The sequence below is a fragment of the Anarrhichthys ocellatus genome, unplaced genomic scaffold (genome assembly GCF_004355925.1).
Source record: "Anarrhichthys ocellatus isolate YVR2014 unplaced genomic scaffold, GSC_Weel_1.0 scaffold33, whole genome shotgun sequence".
Lineage (NCBI taxonomy): Eukaryota > Metazoa > Chordata > Actinopteri > Perciformes > Anarhichadidae > Anarrhichthys > Anarrhichthys ocellatus.
In genome coordinates, this window is record NW_022280063.1 from 3,438,300 (window position 1) to 3,455,719 (window position 17,420).

A 17,420-nucleotide genomic window follows, 5' to 3' on the forward strand; every position below is an offset into this window, starting at 1 on the left:
CACACACACACACACACACACACACACACACACACACACACACACACGCGCGCGCAAAGTACTCGCTGGCACCATTTTGACAGCACTTCCCCCTCATCTGGTGTTAGCTACTGTAGGGATCTTGATCCATTAGCGAATGCGATAGCACTTGGAGGGCTATCATACGAGTATGAGATACCCATCGCTGGCTCTCATTCAGATAAGACCATACAAGCAATAATTCTCTCCAGGCTTTATGGGTAGACAGAGGCCACTTTCATAAGGGCACCGTCCGCTGCCTGCAGCCTGCCAAAGGGGAGTGTATAAGCTTCCATAAACGTCTTCATATATCCTTACTCTTTATGATGTGGATCAGGCAGGAACACGTTTGCCCATTTGAACACAGCGAGATAAGAGGGCAGACAGGGAAAGCGTTAGATATTCACACTCTGAAGAGGAGGCTTGGACGGCCCGGGCCGGACTGGAGATAGTGTTGAGGTCCAAGAGAGATACCCCACAGAGCTCTGATCATTTCTTACTCTCTCTTGCTGTGTCTTGCATTCTCACTGGCTCCCATGTGTCTTTCAACAGCGTTTGTCACCACCACGTCCCAGCACCGTTTCATTTTTCATCCCAGCTCATTTTGTATTCTCTCTATTTTTCAGTCCCCCAACTTTCCATTCAACCCTGCTCCCCTCGCCCGTTCTCCTCTTCGACCCAATCATCCTCTCCTGCTCGTGTTCCCTGGCTGCCGTCTAACCTCGCTGACCTCACCAGACAGGATGCTGTGCGGTGGTTTGAGAGAACAATGTGTCACTAAAAAAAAAAAAAGGTCAAAGGTTTCGGTCCCCAAGTTCAGCGCATCCAGCTGAACCTCTTCTGTCTTCTGCCTCCGCGCGAGTCACTCCAGAGTGAAATATCAGCTACAGTGAGCCTACAGTGTATAACATTGTAAAATGAGTATGCTTTCTGTAGAGGGCCAGTCTCACCTCTGGCACTGGAAGGGGCCGAGCTGGTGACATTGGGCGAGGCAGAGTGGTTGGAGCTGAGGCTTGAGGTAGACGGACTGGGCTGTAGGTGGGACGACAAAAACAACGACATCATCACTAACATGAACCCAGAACATCATGAGCATTATAAACATACTTATAGTTTATGATGTTCTGATAGAACTGTGTAGTTATAGTTAGAAGCATTCATATTTATAATGCTAAATTACAATACTCCGAACGCATTATAAAACATTGTATAATGAGGTCAGGTATTAGAATACTTCATAACTGCATAATCTACGCAAGAAAGAAAAGTATTATTATATATCATAAGTCATTATAAACTGCTTTATGATTTGTTATGAATACTATAATAAAGCATATGCATATGTATGAGTGCTAGCTATTATTACATGGTTCTATAAGCGGGTTATAAGTATGTTATAATGTATTGTAGACATGGACGTCGTAGAAAGTGTTACTAATATTTACTGTACAGACATGAGAGTGGCATAAATAATGGATAAGACACAAACAAAAAAACACACTGTTGTTATCCATCTATCGCTACTGAAACCTTCAAAATGCATGTCCCCAGAAGGGTGGGGGTTAAGAGCTTAATGCACTTTGTGACTTGAAGTATTCTGCACCAATACTTGTCTGTAAGATCATCGTTCAGTGACTTGTACTTGATCTATAAAATAACAGCTATGAAGTTCAAAAATAACACCGCAATGGGTTCAGTCAGATCCCCCGACAACAGGACTTTTCCTCTCGTGTTTGTGTCTGCGTCCTGTTATTCGAGGCCTGCCAGGTGCGCTCAGACCGCTTGCCAGGAGTTGTCAGCAGCTTTCTGAATGGGCCAAATCTAGTTTAGATTACTGCCAAACTCCAGCAAGCTGCCTGGACGGACCACACAAAGCACTGTGTCCTTTTTTTGGGGTTGATAATCACAACAATTTGCTCGGCCGGACAAAGCTGAGGAGACGACAGAGAGGAAGGGTCAGAGGAGGAGAGAAACGAGGGCTGAACGGACTGAGGAGGATTTAAAAGTATTACACTTGAAATCTGCGGGGAGAGAGAGAGAGAGAGAGGGAGATTACCTGCATGTTGAAGACTTCATCCGAACTCTCTGATTGCCCTGTGATGTTGCTGACTTCATTGGAGGCCTGAGACGACAGAGAGGACGAGGAGTAGCGGTTCACCGCAGGGTAGCTGGGGAGGCTGAGGGTGACAGCAAGACAGAGAGCGATGCTTATGGTGGCTTTCAATAAAAGGGACATGGGTTGTGGTATTTTGTTTCATTAGCTTTCAGAGGTTTCACTCACCAAAAAATTCAGCACACAAAAAAGGGCAGGCAGGCAGGGAAAAAGACAAACGGGGACAGAAAATGTCAGATCCCGAGAAGATAATCGATGCAGCAATCACAGCATTCCATCAAGCACTTGTCAGGCACAAGTGTAAAAGAAAGGTTAGAGAACAAACACAACGGGGTTTTCAGAGGAAGGGAGCAACAGGAGTCCTCACCAAAATGCGGAACTTGTTTTCGTGTTGCCAAACAGAGAACGAAAAAGAAATCAAAACTCAAAAAGTAAAACGTGAAATGCCACTGGGGTAATGTGTGTGTCTGTATGTGTGGCTTTGACCCCCTGGGATCAGACTGTGGAGGAAGAATGTCGCAGGTAGACAGAGTGGCAGGGTCACTGAACACATCAAACTCACTCTCACACACACTCTCACACACACACACACACACACACACACACACACACACAGTTTGCCTGCCGGCTCGGCAGCAGCCACACAGAAATATCACCGTGGGTGCCAGCCCGGCAGCACCCCCCCCCCTTATTGTAAGCCCAGATGGAGCCACACCGGTAAAGATCAGAAGGGGGAAGAGAGCAAAGGCGCAGGGAGTGGTGTTCGAGGTGAGGTGGGGACATAAAAAAAGTGAAAAGAAGGAAGTAAGATGAAGAAAGAGGGGCAACACACTAAATATGAAGGAGAAACTTCATGCTGAAGTAAAAGAGCTTTGTGGGTGTTTTTTAAAATGTCTAGGACAAAAGAAAGAAAGACATGACATCAATAAAATACAAAAAATAAAAGAAGACAAAAGAGGTCATCACCTCCGCCTGGCAACCCCTCTGCCACCGTCTGGGCTGATGATGTTGGGCACAGAGTTCCTGCATGTTCGTGGGCTCCCGTTGGTGAAGTGCACTGGGCTTGCACGCACATAAGCCGGAAACTCCTGGGGTTTTTTAATTGGAGAAGAGGCAGTGCACATGATTAAATGCTTCATGCCAGCATGAGGTATGTCAATAAAGTACACAAAACCAGAAGAAGGAAGCATGTGTAATGAGGGGTGGCTTTCTCCCCGGAGGACTAAAGGGGCCGTTCACTCGAAAGTCTCAACACAGCGGTCGTCATCTCTTGTCCCACACAGTGTGCACTTCCACAAAAGGTTAAATGATTTGAGTGAAATCTTGAACACAAGTGGGACTGTTAAAGACGTACTGAAGTGTCGCCTTGTTTCCCGGCTCACCTGTATGCCAAGACTGGATTTCATCAGATGGAACTGGTCCACTAACTTCTTGTGGAGAGGTCTCATGTCCTGGGGAACAAACTTCTCATGCACAGTGAGGCCGTACTCCAGAATGTGTGCCTGCAGAACAAAAGCTGATTAACTTCTCGGGATATTAAAAACAACCAAGTTGAGAGATAAACTGAGCCGTTATTCCTCCTAATTCATCTGTAAATCATCTTGCGTAAATTGCAAAATATTTGGCTCATTTGTTCCAGAGGCGCTTGGTTAAAATTAGTCTGCAAATTGTCAAATTCAGTGGAATAATTTCCACTGAACACATTTAATTGTGAGTTGAGTTTTTGTTTGGCCATTATTTATGAGACTTTTTCAAAAAAAAAACAATTAAGAACTTTGTGAATAAAATGAGATAGGCCAAGCTAATCTCACCTGATATAGGTACTAGAGCTAGGGCGCTTTGGGTCTAAAAAAAGCACTTTAAAATTAAATGTATTATTATTATAATTATCATTAGAGCTGGACCAAATAATTGCAGTCTTTTGAATAAGCAGTGGTAAGGGACCCCTATCATAAATTCTTGTATACGAACATGTTAATGATGAATACTGGCCGTTATAATCCATGTTCTTTTAACTCTCAGACACACGTATCTGCCCAGTTTGTGTTTGGCAATGCTAGGTCCACTTCCTTGCTTGTTCTCCTTATTGAGAAAGCTCCAGAACCAGCACGTAAGTGGACCTTGAGTTCTATCAAACACGCTGTTTGATAGAAGGTGGCCCATTCCTGATCACCATGTTCATGTCCTTCAACATTGAAAAGCACATTATGCCTACACTACACTTAACTTAACGTGCATGTCTTTGATTACAGACCTGTTCAAACATGAGTTCTCTCAGTCGCCCGATCTTCTCGCCGTCCTCGGGGTGATTCATAACATAGTCCTTCACGAAGAAGGCCTGAGCGGAGACAAAATGCAGAGCATCTGTTATGCGCACACCGGGAGCTGACGCTCAGGCATTCTGCTGCGCTGCAGTGCTACCTGAACACCCGCTGGGCTGACGCAGTGAATTAGTGTCCACACATTTCTGTTGAATCCTTGAAGAACAATTCACGAGCAAACTGAGCCAAAATCCAAACGGAGTAAACTAAACATCCAGCTCAAACGGGGTGTAGTGCTCCTGTCTGGGTTTTTGTGTTGTCATATCAAAAATCAAGTTCAGGGAGCAGAATAAAAGCACACGGTGGCTAAAAATAGAGAAACTGTGACAAATGGTGGGATCAAGGGATTGATTTCACTTTGATTCAGGGGGCAAATTATAAAAGCGTGCATTCGTGTAACTGCTTCCTGCTAAAAATCGTTTCTCTTCAGAAGCATCATACTTCTTGATTATGGGTTTGAGAGTGTGCTTCCTATTCGCTCCTCCAGACATTCTCTTCAAAAAAGGCGACTTCAAGGGGAAACAGATAAGATGAGAAACGGCCTGATCTGCTTTGAATGATCCGATTTTGTGGCACCCGTACATTAAACGCCACTCCGTCGCTGTTTACAATGCCATCGACACTTGTGATGCGTCAACAGATTATGTTAAATCCTTTTTTCAATCTGCATCAGAGTACACAAAGAGGAGAGACGGCAGAGCCGGCGAAAAGGCCCGGCTCACCAAAACCTGCTTTTCGAATCTGCCACAGACGGAAAGTCACACTAAAATAAGGGACGGAAAGGTAAAAGGGGGAGTTCGCTAAAAAAACATCAGGGCGGTTCCTCTCCCCACAGCTGTTTATCTCCAAAGAGACGGGTACAGATGAGAGTTGAAGAGAAGACATTCTCCATGCTGCTTTGAATGTGTCACACTCAAACGAGGATGCCTTTCAATGAATGCATGAGACTATAAATCCTAAAATAAAAACGAGGACAATTATTATTCCAGACAAACATCCCCGGATGGCCATCTTTATCACGATAGCCTATTTTAGTATGCACTGTTCATAATAGCACGTTACTCTTTTATTAAACCATGCAAAATGGATTGAAAAGAAACAACTTTTATTTTATTGCATAAATGTTATCACGGTCTTTATCAGCGCCAAGTCAGTCGTTTTACAAGAGAGAAGGGAAACTCCATCCAAGGACCTTTGCAAAAGGCAGCAAAAAAAAAAATCAATAAGCTTCCTACGAATGATGGAAAATTTTTGTCGGGCTGCAGGGAGTGAGTCTTTGCCATAGGAGTAGCTCAGTTAATCATTAGAAAAGTCCAATTAGAGATGGAGTGCGAAGGGGAAGCGGGGCGGGGATAAATCAGACGGCATTCCCCCCCCACAAGGGTTTCAACTTAAACTAAAGCAATACATCTGAATATTAATAATGACAAACTCTCTTTCATTTGTAAGCCGAGCAAACCTCGGCAGCTGTCGATCGGCATTACGCGGGGAAATCAATTGATTCATGGCGTGTATCTCCGTAAGGGCACTGCTGCATGCGGTGCTGTGCAAAGATGAAGGAATGCTGTGTGTCGGCTGCAGAAGCAGCAGCCCCGTCTGTGTCCACCTCATGATAAATAATGGAAATATTTTGTATTGTGTATAAAATAAAAGTACAAATTAAGGAAAGTTGGGGATCAATCTTTACTCGGGGAAATGCCAATTATACAATTATATAGAGAAATAAATGCATGATGTTGCCAACAGTGTATCAAAGTGAAGGGCTGCTCTATAAGTACACGGGAAGCCAATAATCATTGAAATATGCCGTCATTTTTCTAACAAAATAATGGCAGTGAAGGTGGAAAGCACTTCAGCTACCCTTGCAGCTCCTGTCAAGTTTCCTACAAACCTTAATAGGCTACTTCTACACAGAAGCACGCTCTTCTGCACAAACCCAAGATGCACTCACAAACACACGCACATACAAATACAGTAAATGCCCACACACACACACACACACACACACACAAAAATGAACCCCCACAAACGCGCTCCCAGTGGAAAAGGGTGGTTGCTATGCGACACGAGCAAGACACTGAGTCCACTGAGTTTGTTGAGGGTAAAAAGCATTTCTAGAAGCCATTCTCTTCAATCGAGCTCCTCCTGGTTATGAAATTGCACTGTATTGTCACCCTGCTATTATTTACTGTCAAGGAGCTATTGGAGCGGCAGTAGATGCAAATGTTTGTCGACGGGATTGACCGCATTCCAGTTTTTCTCCATCAATCTGTGTGTCGGTCTGTTACCACTTCAGCATGTAATATAGCAGCTGCATAAACACTCCCATCTCATTCATCCAGACATTATTAGACATTCATTTCGCTATACTCCTTCCTTCCCCTCCTCAATCTGCCATATTCTGACTTGACCTCTCTTTCTCCCCGCATCCATCCATCAGCCAAACCCCCCCCATCCATCCCTGCATTACCCATCCATCTAATTTTCCAACGTCCACCCCTCCTGCTTCACCCGTGCCATTCGTGTATCCACCCATCCATCTGTTCATCCACTCTGCAAAAAAACCCTCTGTCCATGCGTCCCTCCACTAGAACCCACCTTCATGGATCATTAAGCCATATGTCATCGCTCATAATGGTGTCAGAAACCCCCCCAAGCTTATCCTCCATCCGTCAATCCATACCTCTTGGTAGCGGGCCAGCCCTCCATTGACAGCGGCGTCGATGACCCCGTTGAGGCACATGGTGAGGGGGTTGATGTTCTGCATCTGCCGGCTCTGACACTGGGTGATCAATGTGCGCAGCTGTAAGTTCTTGTTCTCGATCACCTCGATGGCGTTCTCCAGCGGGCTTACCTCCACCTGCGAAGGGGGATGTCGTAGATAAAATAAATTGTAAATCGTAATAACCAACTCCAGAGGGAAATATATGAAAAATCATATCTTTAGCTGCCAAATGCTCTACTACGTTTCACTAGTCACTAGAATATGTGCTTAGACCAACAGGGACACTGTGTCATGCTTTGCATACACTGGACAAATATCATTCAAAATCCTCCCACTCCTGAGAGCTCTGAGAGAGAAGATCCAGGACAGAAAGCTTTTGAGGGGATTTACGTGGAGCAATGCACTCCTGCCAATAAAGGTATTGGTAAAATGCCCCGATACAAAAATATTTTAAAAACTGGACGTTGGCAATCAAAGCAACGCAATTAGATTGTTAGCACGACATCTAATCTATTCAATGGAGGAAATGAAATGTGTCCAATAGCCCGAAAGTCATGACCCAGGTCATTGCTGTTGTTCAATGAAACGACTTAAATCAATACTTGGGTATTGGCTGGCAGTACTCGAAAATTGCAACCTGCAAAATAAAAGTGTATTGCAGTGTCCCTTGTGTGAGATGCCTGTGTGTTGCAGTTATGTCTTCATGGTTATTTCATCAGAGGTTGGTCACACTCACCAGCTCTCTCTTATCCACTTCAAACCAGCGGGAGATGCCCGGTAGACTCTGGACCAGAGTCAGGGTTGTCCTCTCCACCCACAGGCTCTGCATTAACACACAGTACTTGTGACGTTAGCTGATTGCTTAACACACACAAAAATCAATAGGTTTTTTTTATTTTTATGCCTGATGCACTCTATCTCCGGCAGACACCACAAAATGTAATTACGTATACATGGTTTGAGGGGAACATGTAGAGTACTGCTGCCAAACACCTACTTGAAGGAGCAGGTCAGATGTCACGTCTTATATTTCATATCATCATTCATGTTCCACCACTTACCCCGTCAGCCAGCATGCTCGTCAATAAACCAACATCCCCGCAAGGTTATTCTGACAGCATGTAAACTATAAAAACTCCCAGCATTCACTGCAGGCTATTAACATAACGGATTCATGCCGTGAGGGAGCACCTGCAGTAACGTTCACACTATGTTTGTTGGAAAACACATCTAGAGACAGGAACAACAGAAAGTAGTTGAACAATTACTGACATTTTAAAGATTACCTAATCAATCATCAAATCTTAATCGTGGTTCACTTAATTTCTCAAGCTTTATTTCCTCTTTTTTTTTGTCAAGAATTAGTTTTCACTTTGAATATAAACAGAACTAAGAATCCCTACGAGGCTGTATTTAGGCACAGCAGTGCTTTGAGCTAAATGCTGACATCAACAACAACATTTTGCCATGTTAGTTTAGCATGTTAGCATCTGCTAACTAGCACTAAACTAACTTATTATAAGTTTAGTTTAGAACCCAGTGTTTTGCTCAAGGACACTCCAGCAGAGCAGATGAGTGCTGACACGCGGTATCGATCCAGTGTCCTCAGTGTACCTGACGAAGGGCCTTCCGACTCACTACACAACCCGGCTGCCCTTTATTGATTTTCTGCTTTTTAAGGCTAAGAAACCCACCTGAACCTCTCTTGGAAAACACAACCATGCATTACAGTTTAAGAGCGGGAAGTTGAAAAGTCTCGACCTTTTTGGAAACATTGTATTTTTTTGCAGATGGAAATTTCTATGTTGGATTTCTTGAAACGGCGTTCTTTTCTACTTTATTACGGCTGATCACACCAAACCGGCTGCTGCACACTCTCGTCACCATGCAGAAGTGTATCATACATTCTGTTCCTCAGGGCCAGAGATGAGACATCCAGCCTTGATGGAAATGCGATATTGTAATTCAATTTGACCAAATAGCTTTGATGGAACTGAGATGAAATGACTCCATGGTGCGTGTGTGTATTAATATTGAATATTTATGAGCCTAATATCAGGGTCTTTGCCGTGTGTGTTAGTATGTGTTTGGAGTGTGCGCAGCTGTGTGGGTTTGCGTGTGTGACTGAATCAGGCTGCCGAGACTTCATTCCGACTAAAACCTAAGTATAATTAGTGTTACGGGACACATGATGAATAAAACATGCGTTATATACGGGCTCATACGTGGGCGCAGGGTCAAACTATCACTACTTAAGAAGCCTATGCTCCATGAACAAGGTAGAGAAGCAGGGAAATTAAGCTGTTTCACTTCGGTTTGCTGTGAAAAAATGCGAATGATCATCAATGTATAATTTTAAATTCTGAAATTTAACAAAAGAACCTAGATTTCTTACTCATAAGTTCTTAGCACATGACATTTTGCAGCTACTCCACAAGCTGTAAAAGGCTGCAATTTAATTATCTAAAAGCTCGTTTTCATAGTCCCGCACAATTGACAAATTCATGGAGTGAAGAGTGGAGGAAATTACACAAATGCAGAGAAATGTCTGTGTCACATTACCCTCTCACCATGTGTGTGTGTGTGTGTGTGTGTGTGTGTCTACTTTTTCTGCTTTATGTGTCAATGTCCATCCTCATCTTTCTTTCTAGTGAATTCCTTGTTTTTCTCCCCTCCGTACCTTAAATTCATTCTCCTTGTCTTTGGTGCCCTTGTGAAAGGGTCGGTCATATCTGAACCTCCAGATGTGATTGAACTTGTAGAAGCTTTTGATGTTGTCAGGCACTCCGTCTCTCTGCAGAACATCCTGACTCTCTGGGATGGGGGTTACAGCATAGATCTGCAGGTCTGGAAGCACCGGAAGTTAAGGAAAGTGCAAGGGAAAGCGCTGCGGACTACAACTCACAAGAATCCTTCAGTGACCGGAAAGAACATGGGCGATTGCAGATCACACAGAGGACACGGACGCACACGCACACGCACACGCACACAGGGGTTTACAGAGTGATTAAGTATGCGTCTTTGAGATAAGTACATCTTTCCTGTAATATATTTTGTTTCATTAGTCACACACACTTTCATCTGCATCCATATGGAAACAATACCCTGCCAAGGATATATTATAAGGGGCCAAAATATCCAATAAAACAATACCTGGACCTAAACCAAGGATGCCTCACAATATGACGCATAAGAATTAAAAATTAAAAATGCAAATTCTGTTTCTTCACAACCAATAAGTGCTAAAATACGCCACATAGGTCACACTTGTACACAATCAGTGCACTCAAAAGAAGAACACAGTAAGAGAAGAACTAAACTGAGAAACATAAAATACTTAAGGAAAAAGAAATCTGGAGAATAGAGGAGCAGGAAGTGATGCAGTGTTTGTCTGCGCTGCTCGGGGCTCACCTTCATCACAAGCAACCCCTGCACTCATGAGCCAGCTAATGTACATACATTCATATGCATGAGTGTTTGCAACAAGGGCGTACAGATGGGAGGGGACGATCTCAGAGACTCTATTGATTAGCGTGTGAATAACACAGCGGTGTCCTAATTCAGTCAGACGATGCCTGTCCTTTTCAGTAAGGGAAGCACATACAAGCAAACCTATCACATGCATACATTACAACAACAACAAAAAATAGCAGTGTCTTAAACATGTCTCTGTCCTCCATCTGGCTTTCTTGTAGCGTTGCTCTCTAGAGTCACTGTGTCATTATGCCACTAAGTCTTTGCTTTTCTCTGCTCCTCCCTCTATATAGGCCAACAGTTGTCCCATACATCAGGGTGAATTATTAAAAAAGGCTTCCATATTGTGCAGCTGAATTTGAAATGAAGAGCACAGCTCTCAATGCGAGTCGGTTTCATGTTTGGTTTCAGAATTGGGGGCACAAAATGAAGCCAAACACAAACAAAAGGTGCGAGAGTCTCACAGGACTTTAAGCAGGCACAGAAGTAATTTCATAGTCACATGTTCCATGCACCCCTCCCATCATGCGTGTCCGGAAATAAACGTTTGGCGCTCTTTCAGTCTCTACGCAACAGCGCTGAGGTCTGTTCGGAAATTCTATACGTTTCTATCATATGTGTCAATGTCTGTGACAAGCCTGCTCAGGTTTGTTCCAGAGCATCACATGAGCAGGGCCACACCGCCAAAATAAAACGTGTACTGTTGCAATAAACGGTTACTGTGAACTGCATTTAAAAGACGTGTTTTTTTCATAATGAAGAGCAAATATGAGACATGTTTTGTAAATCATTGCATTATTAATACTGACTTACTTAAAGTCATCTTTAGTATCATAAGCTGTAATGTTGAATTCCTCTGTATTAAACAGTGCATATGTACGATTACAGCATCTTTTTTTAGGAGAGTATGAACTGTAACTTTAGTTGAAAATTAGTATCTTTATGTTCCTATAACTGCCAAAAATCAGAAGGTAGGGCAGAAAAAAACCCAAGGTAAAAAAGTCCTTGAGGCACCCGCTGCTGCTCTTAAGCTTATTGCACACAATGAAATGACTGAGGGACCCCAATGACTGTCGTATCAAGATTTCTATCATTTTAGAGCTTCTCTCATTATAGCCAGCAAGAAGAAAAAAAACCTTTTGATATGCGGCCCTTTGTGCTTAAAACATGTCCATTGCACGTTTGACAGTGCTTTCTTGTATGAGATTTCGATATGCTGCACGTAATATTAACAAGAAAGAGATTGCGAGAGATAGGATAGTGTGTGCCTCATTACAGGTAATTGCATGGATGTAAACACAAACCACGCTGTGTGGAAGCCTCCGTGTGTGTGTGTGTGTGTGTGTGTGTGTGTGTGTGTGTGTGTGTGTGTGCACACACACATGTGTATCAATCCTGTGCTGTTTCCATTTTATTCATGCATTTCCACACATTTATTTTGTTTCTGCTCAGCGGGGGTCCACGCTTGCGGATGAATTTTGCATGCGCGTCTGTCTACAGAAAGGATACACTGTGCGTCCGCCTGGTATATGGTCTGGTCTGGCTGGTTGACATGCTGCATGGCGATGGCGTGGGGGAACTCGTTGAGCATCCGCTGTTGGAAAGCCTCCAGCCTCTCGTAGTCATGGCCGCGGCACACAAACTCCTTATTCTGCAGAGACAGGGAAGGGGGGGAAGAGCAGAGCGCAGCATGGGGTTAGCTTGACATCTAGTGGTCGCTCATTGCAACTGCAGCTTCCAGCTGCAAACCACACAAAGGACATCTGTTCCATCATTAAATGGCATTGAATAATGAGGCTGAATGTCACCTTACACTGGAGGAGTCTTACATAAGAAAAAGTGATTTCTTCCTGTAGGTCTCTTTCTTCTTCGGAGAGGGTAAACGTATGACTCTATTCAAAAATGTTACTGACAAAGAGGGAATATGGAGATTTCTTTACCCGTAAGAAGAAAGGAAACTTCTTTCCATAGAAACCCACTCGGAAAAATTCAGGTTCTAGTCGTTGCTGGTCCATGATCTTGTCATACAGAGAGGCCTCCATCATCTGTCAATGGAAATAAATGACAATACTGATTTGGTGTGCAACCAATAAGGGGTTTGGTGCATTTACAAAAGCATAATAGATGAATTATTAGGTCCACAATATGAATAAAAGTACTTCTTTCTCATTCCTAGTTTTCCCTATATGACCCCATCATCACATGTAAAGACTTCAGCTACCAAAGCTTCTTCTATATCTTGTTCATTGTGGACAACTCACCCTCATCTTGCTCAAGTTCCTGTAGTCGTAGTAAGACTCATATTGGTCAGCCAGCTCTCTGCACAGGATAATGCCGTTCTCCCAACACTGAAGACACAAAGACACACACTTATTCATCCTCACGCTGACTGTGTCCTGTCTCAAAAAAGGAAGCAAATATAAAAAATATGAAGGAAGCTCATGCCTATCCATTTGATTGACAGAGTAAATATGAATAGAGGGGCTCATTGAAAGTCGCTCTGCAGTGGTGCTGCTAGGCTGCAGTCCCCCCACCGGATGGCACTGCTGAGTCAACAATATCGAGAGTCAAATCTAACCTCTTCATGCAGGTATACACGCAGCACCCAGCCATCTTGCTAATTAAGTGAAAAGCTTTCCTTTCCCGCTGCCTCCTGATCCCCGTGCAGCAGCAACCGGCAGATGGCGGAGCTCGTGAAAGTGAAGGGAAATTGGACTATGAGTAACGAGTGGAGCCGTTTTAATGATTCCGTAGAGTTATCTTATTTCATCAAGGAATGCTGATGTGGGTTGGTTTTTTTGTGCCTATGTGTGATTTTGGAGGGTTTCCATAATGGCACTTTCCCCCCCCGGGAGGATAGAACTGTGACAAAGGTAGTTAGGATGAAGAGATAAAATCAGCAGAGAGGAGTAGTGGGAGTAGGTCACAAAAATGTCCTTCCTTGAGTAGCAGAAAGAAAGCCTGTGAACCACTTCTGAAATGCTGCTGCATCCTGAACCCGTTGAGCTCGCTTGAAGCTGCCAATCTCACCGTTCATTCTTAATAGCTGCCTAAAAGCAACACCGCCAATGCTAGTCACGCTTCACCCGTCACTCTCGCAGCCATCGCCTCCCACGATATGTCTTAAAGGAATATTGTGTAGGATATTGTGGGACGATATGGATCCTGCTTTAATTACAGCTGCCAGAGATTCGTCTGATTAAACCGAGGATGCGTTGATGCCTCGAGTCGTTGTCACAGCTCACTACAGGTAGAAATTAAATCTCTGACCACAAGTGATATGTATTTTTGTAGCTCTGTACAGCCTACAGCTCGGCCTTCTTATGAGGGGGATTTAATTTCATGTGAATGACAGGCGGGGGGGAACTCCAGTTCTCTCACCCTCCATCTTCCATCCGTCACTATTAATATTTAATGTTGAAGCTTATGAGCTTACATTCCATGTATTAATGGCTGGTATGTATTTATTCTAAATTACCATTGATAATATGGCTGTGCTTCTTTGTCAGTGCCAGGTATGAATTGGATATATATATTAAAATACACATGAGAAGCCATGCAGTGTTTCTTCGTTTTGCTATCTTCTAAAAACAGAACTTATTTGATTTATTTTTCCGATACAAAATCTGATTAAGGAGGCCGGAGCTTTACATTTTGTCATGACGTTTATTTACATAAAAGTGTTCGAGGATATTAGCTTGTAGATTTCAACATATCTTTAAGCTCCATGCAACTGTCTTTATGTACCCATAAAAATGCTTCAGTGTGCCACAAAAGGGCTCGAAGAGTGAGAAAGCTTACCTTCCCCCTGTCGAAGTTCTGCACGATAGTGAGGTGCAGATACTCCTTTCTTTGCCACTCGCTCTGCATGGGGTAGTTGAGGAACTCTCTGAGCGGCCTTTCTGACCACTCCAGTAACTCGTCGTACAGCAGCAGGGTGTACGATGCCTCTGTGGCACACAGAAACACAAACAAACAGTCGGGAGATTATATGCATGTTATTCAGGACATACATGAGGATGTACAGTGCTGCCAGGACAACAAGAGGACAGCACAGTAAGTGGGGTTTCCCCGACTAAGTATTTACAAATCTGATATGTCAAGTCTCGTCTATCATCGACATCTTTTACATACAAAAAGAGCTCAAACACCAATTAGCAGGTTGTCCTCTTGACTTGTCATAGAATTTATTTCATAATAGAATATCTTACATCCATTTTAATCTTTAAATATTTAAATTAATTGCCTGATAATAACACCAAAATAGGCAATATATCATGATTTATTGGGAGACACCAAGCAATTCTACGTAAAATCAGACATTCAGCATATAGCCAGACTGGAGTGACCTCTTCATATACGTTATTTCCGCCACTACATAGTCGAATCAGGCTCCTTAATCGTCAAATATTTGACTATTCGGGGTCTCCCCTAATTGCCACATACAGCAGGATCACAATAGTGTGTCAAAGCAGGATCACATGTAAACACACACTGTATGTTAGAGTCGCTCCCTTAGACGTACCTGTGTAGTTTTGTGCTTTAAAGTGCAGGTCGTACAGTTTGTGAATGTAGCGGATGTACATCTCCTCTTTGTTGAGCTCAGTTTTGTAGAAGTTCTGGCGGGGGCAGTAGGTGGTTCAGTGATGTTTAGAGACAAAGGAGATTGAGAAAATTATAGAGAGAGTTGGAGATGAACATCCACTTTTAAAAAGTGACAGATTGTTCTATGGTAGAGGCGGTGCAACAATATATTTCAGCTGCTGAATAGCAGTGACTTCTGATCCGTCTGCCTACACAGCCGGGAACTCTTACAGATGGCTGCAGTTACGTAAGGAAAACCCAGTAGGCAGAAGGGCTTGACAATAGAAACGATAGAGTTTTGTAATGTCTGTGAGTCAACGACATGAAATACACTTTTCACACCATTAAACAGAAAACACACAACTATAAAAAACAATAAAAATGATCTTTAACAACCTGAACTGAAGAAATCAACTAGTATACATATCACATAGTTTGATTTTTAATCAACAAAAGGGTGGAACTTCATAAGACTCTTAATAGCAACACATTAGGGCAGATTAAACAAATTAAGTATGATTACTATGCTCATATATTCTGTTCTCTTCAGCGCAAATAAAGATTGCTCCAATACTTGGATGGAAAACCTACGAAAAAAACTCAAGCCATTATTAAAAAGTCTTCAACTTTATGCAAATATATCTTAAAAAACCCCCATAAAAAACACTTATTTTTGTTGTTGCCAAGAGTTGGTTAATCCTAGCTTAACATAACAAGTGGAAGCGGGGTGCAAACAGCTAGTCTGGTCCCCCAGAGGATGCCTTTAGACAACAATTATGTTGAAGATCTGGTTTTGTAACAGCCAATACCAACTTATGCAGATTTAGACGACTCTTGGTGACGCTACTCACCAGTAAACTGACGGTACATCCAATCTTTTTTCCATCCACTTCTCCCAGCTTCATACAATCCCTGTGATAGAAACATCATGCAAGACATGCAAAGCTATGATTAAAAAATAAATAATAATAATCACTAATTCAAATTGATAAAGCACGTATGCAAGTGTCAGAGAGTGTACGCGCGCACTCTTCACCTATAGTCCAGCAACCTCTCCATTAAGCGAGTGACGGTAGCGATCAGAGAGATGCCGCTCTCCCTCCAGGTCTCCCTCTCAATCTTCTTCAGCAGGCTGGAGGACAAGATACAGAGATGTTGAGATCAAAAGAGACAAGAGATTAAAAAAAAAAAAGAGAGGAAATGGGAAAGGAAAGGTGGTGGAGGGGGAGGGGGAGGGAAGAAGAAATTACTAGAAAAAGAAAAGGAGGCGAAGCCAAGACGAAATCAATCCCAGTCACACCAGTATCACCTATGCTTACTGGCCTGCCTGTGGCAGTTAACCATATAAAATACCCACGGTGGCAAAAAAAGAAAAGAAAATTCATAATAGCTGATATACTGTTTTGACACCGAAATAGATTTTTTGTAATTGATTGTTATCTCAACCGGACAAATAATAATGCTAAAACAGCTTTTGGCTTGAAGTTACACCCTTCCCCGCTGTTCCCCCTCACACAGACGACACAGAGAGAACATAGAGGAGAGCGTCTTACCTAGGGTACGGACCAAACAGAGGAATTCTACTCCAGGCGGGAAGCATAGGCGGAATAAATTAATATTAATATGATTAATATCAGCGCACACTCACACGGGTTAGTTAAGGGGTTAGCGGGGTTAGTATGAGGAAAACAAACTAAAACATTAAATCATTTAAGCAAGAAAAGAGAAAAGTAGGCTAAAATCATAAACATAAGCATTGAATAATTGCATTTAAATAATAATGATCCCTAATGCATAATTACATCATATTGCACAATATAGATTCGACATATCTTCAGAATATGCAGTGATATTACTCTGTGTTCTGTGATGTTTCACACATAAATATGGTGGGAAAGAGAATGATTGACTATGAAAGACAACCGGACAACTACAGGAGATGAATATTGATAAAAATCCTTATCAAGACAATTTGATTCACATCTATGTGATAGTAAGCTCAACATACAATGTGTGTGTGTGAACCAGAAGAGATGGCTTGAGATAATGTTGTTTGGCAGCTACGTTGAAATGTAGGGCCAAGTATAGTACTCCTTTGTGAAGGTGGACACAAAATATGAGCAGGCAAAAAATGAAGCAGGGATACACACACACACACACACACACACACACACACACACACACA

At 42.8% G+C, this 17,420-nt stretch overlaps 1 protein-coding gene across 7 annotated transcripts in view; it reads right to left on the minus strand.

Annotated features, from left to right (window-relative positions):
• Positions 1-17,420, minus strand: part of dock4b (dedicator of cytokinesis 4b) — a 96,601-nt gene that overhangs the window by 10,785 nt on the left and 68,396 nt on the right. For 4 of the 7 annotated variants that reach the window (XM_031865721.1, XM_031865720.1, XM_031865716.1 and 1 more), the window contains exons 33-48: positions 16,789-16,815; positions 16,272-16,367; positions 16,087-16,147; positions 15,177-15,270; positions 14,453-14,601; positions 12,913-12,999; positions 12,592-12,696; positions 12,161-12,302; positions 9,858-10,024; positions 7,914-8,000; positions 7,136-7,312; positions 4,386-4,469; positions 3,514-3,633; positions 3,098-3,219; positions 2,075-2,195; positions 969-1,050 (exon numbers count right to left, since the gene is read on the minus strand). In XM_031865721.1, coding sequence (XP_031721581.1) covers positions 969-1,050; positions 2,075-2,195; positions 3,098-3,219; positions 3,514-3,633; positions 4,386-4,469; positions 7,136-7,312; positions 7,914-8,000; positions 9,858-10,024; positions 12,161-12,302; positions 12,592-12,696; positions 12,913-12,999; positions 14,453-14,601; positions 15,177-15,270; positions 16,087-16,147; positions 16,272-16,367; positions 16,789-16,815 — 1,721 coding nt within the window. The remainder of the gene's footprint in view (positions 1-968; positions 1,051-2,074; positions 2,196-3,097; positions 3,220-3,513; positions 3,634-4,385; positions 4,470-7,135; positions 7,313-7,913; positions 8,001-9,857; positions 10,025-12,160; positions 12,303-12,591; positions 12,697-12,912; positions 13,000-14,452; positions 14,602-15,176; positions 15,271-16,086; positions 16,148-16,271; positions 16,368-16,788; positions 16,816-17,420) is intronic. The other 3 variants (XM_031865719.1, XM_031865718.1, XM_031865717.1) reach the window with 2 other exon arrangements.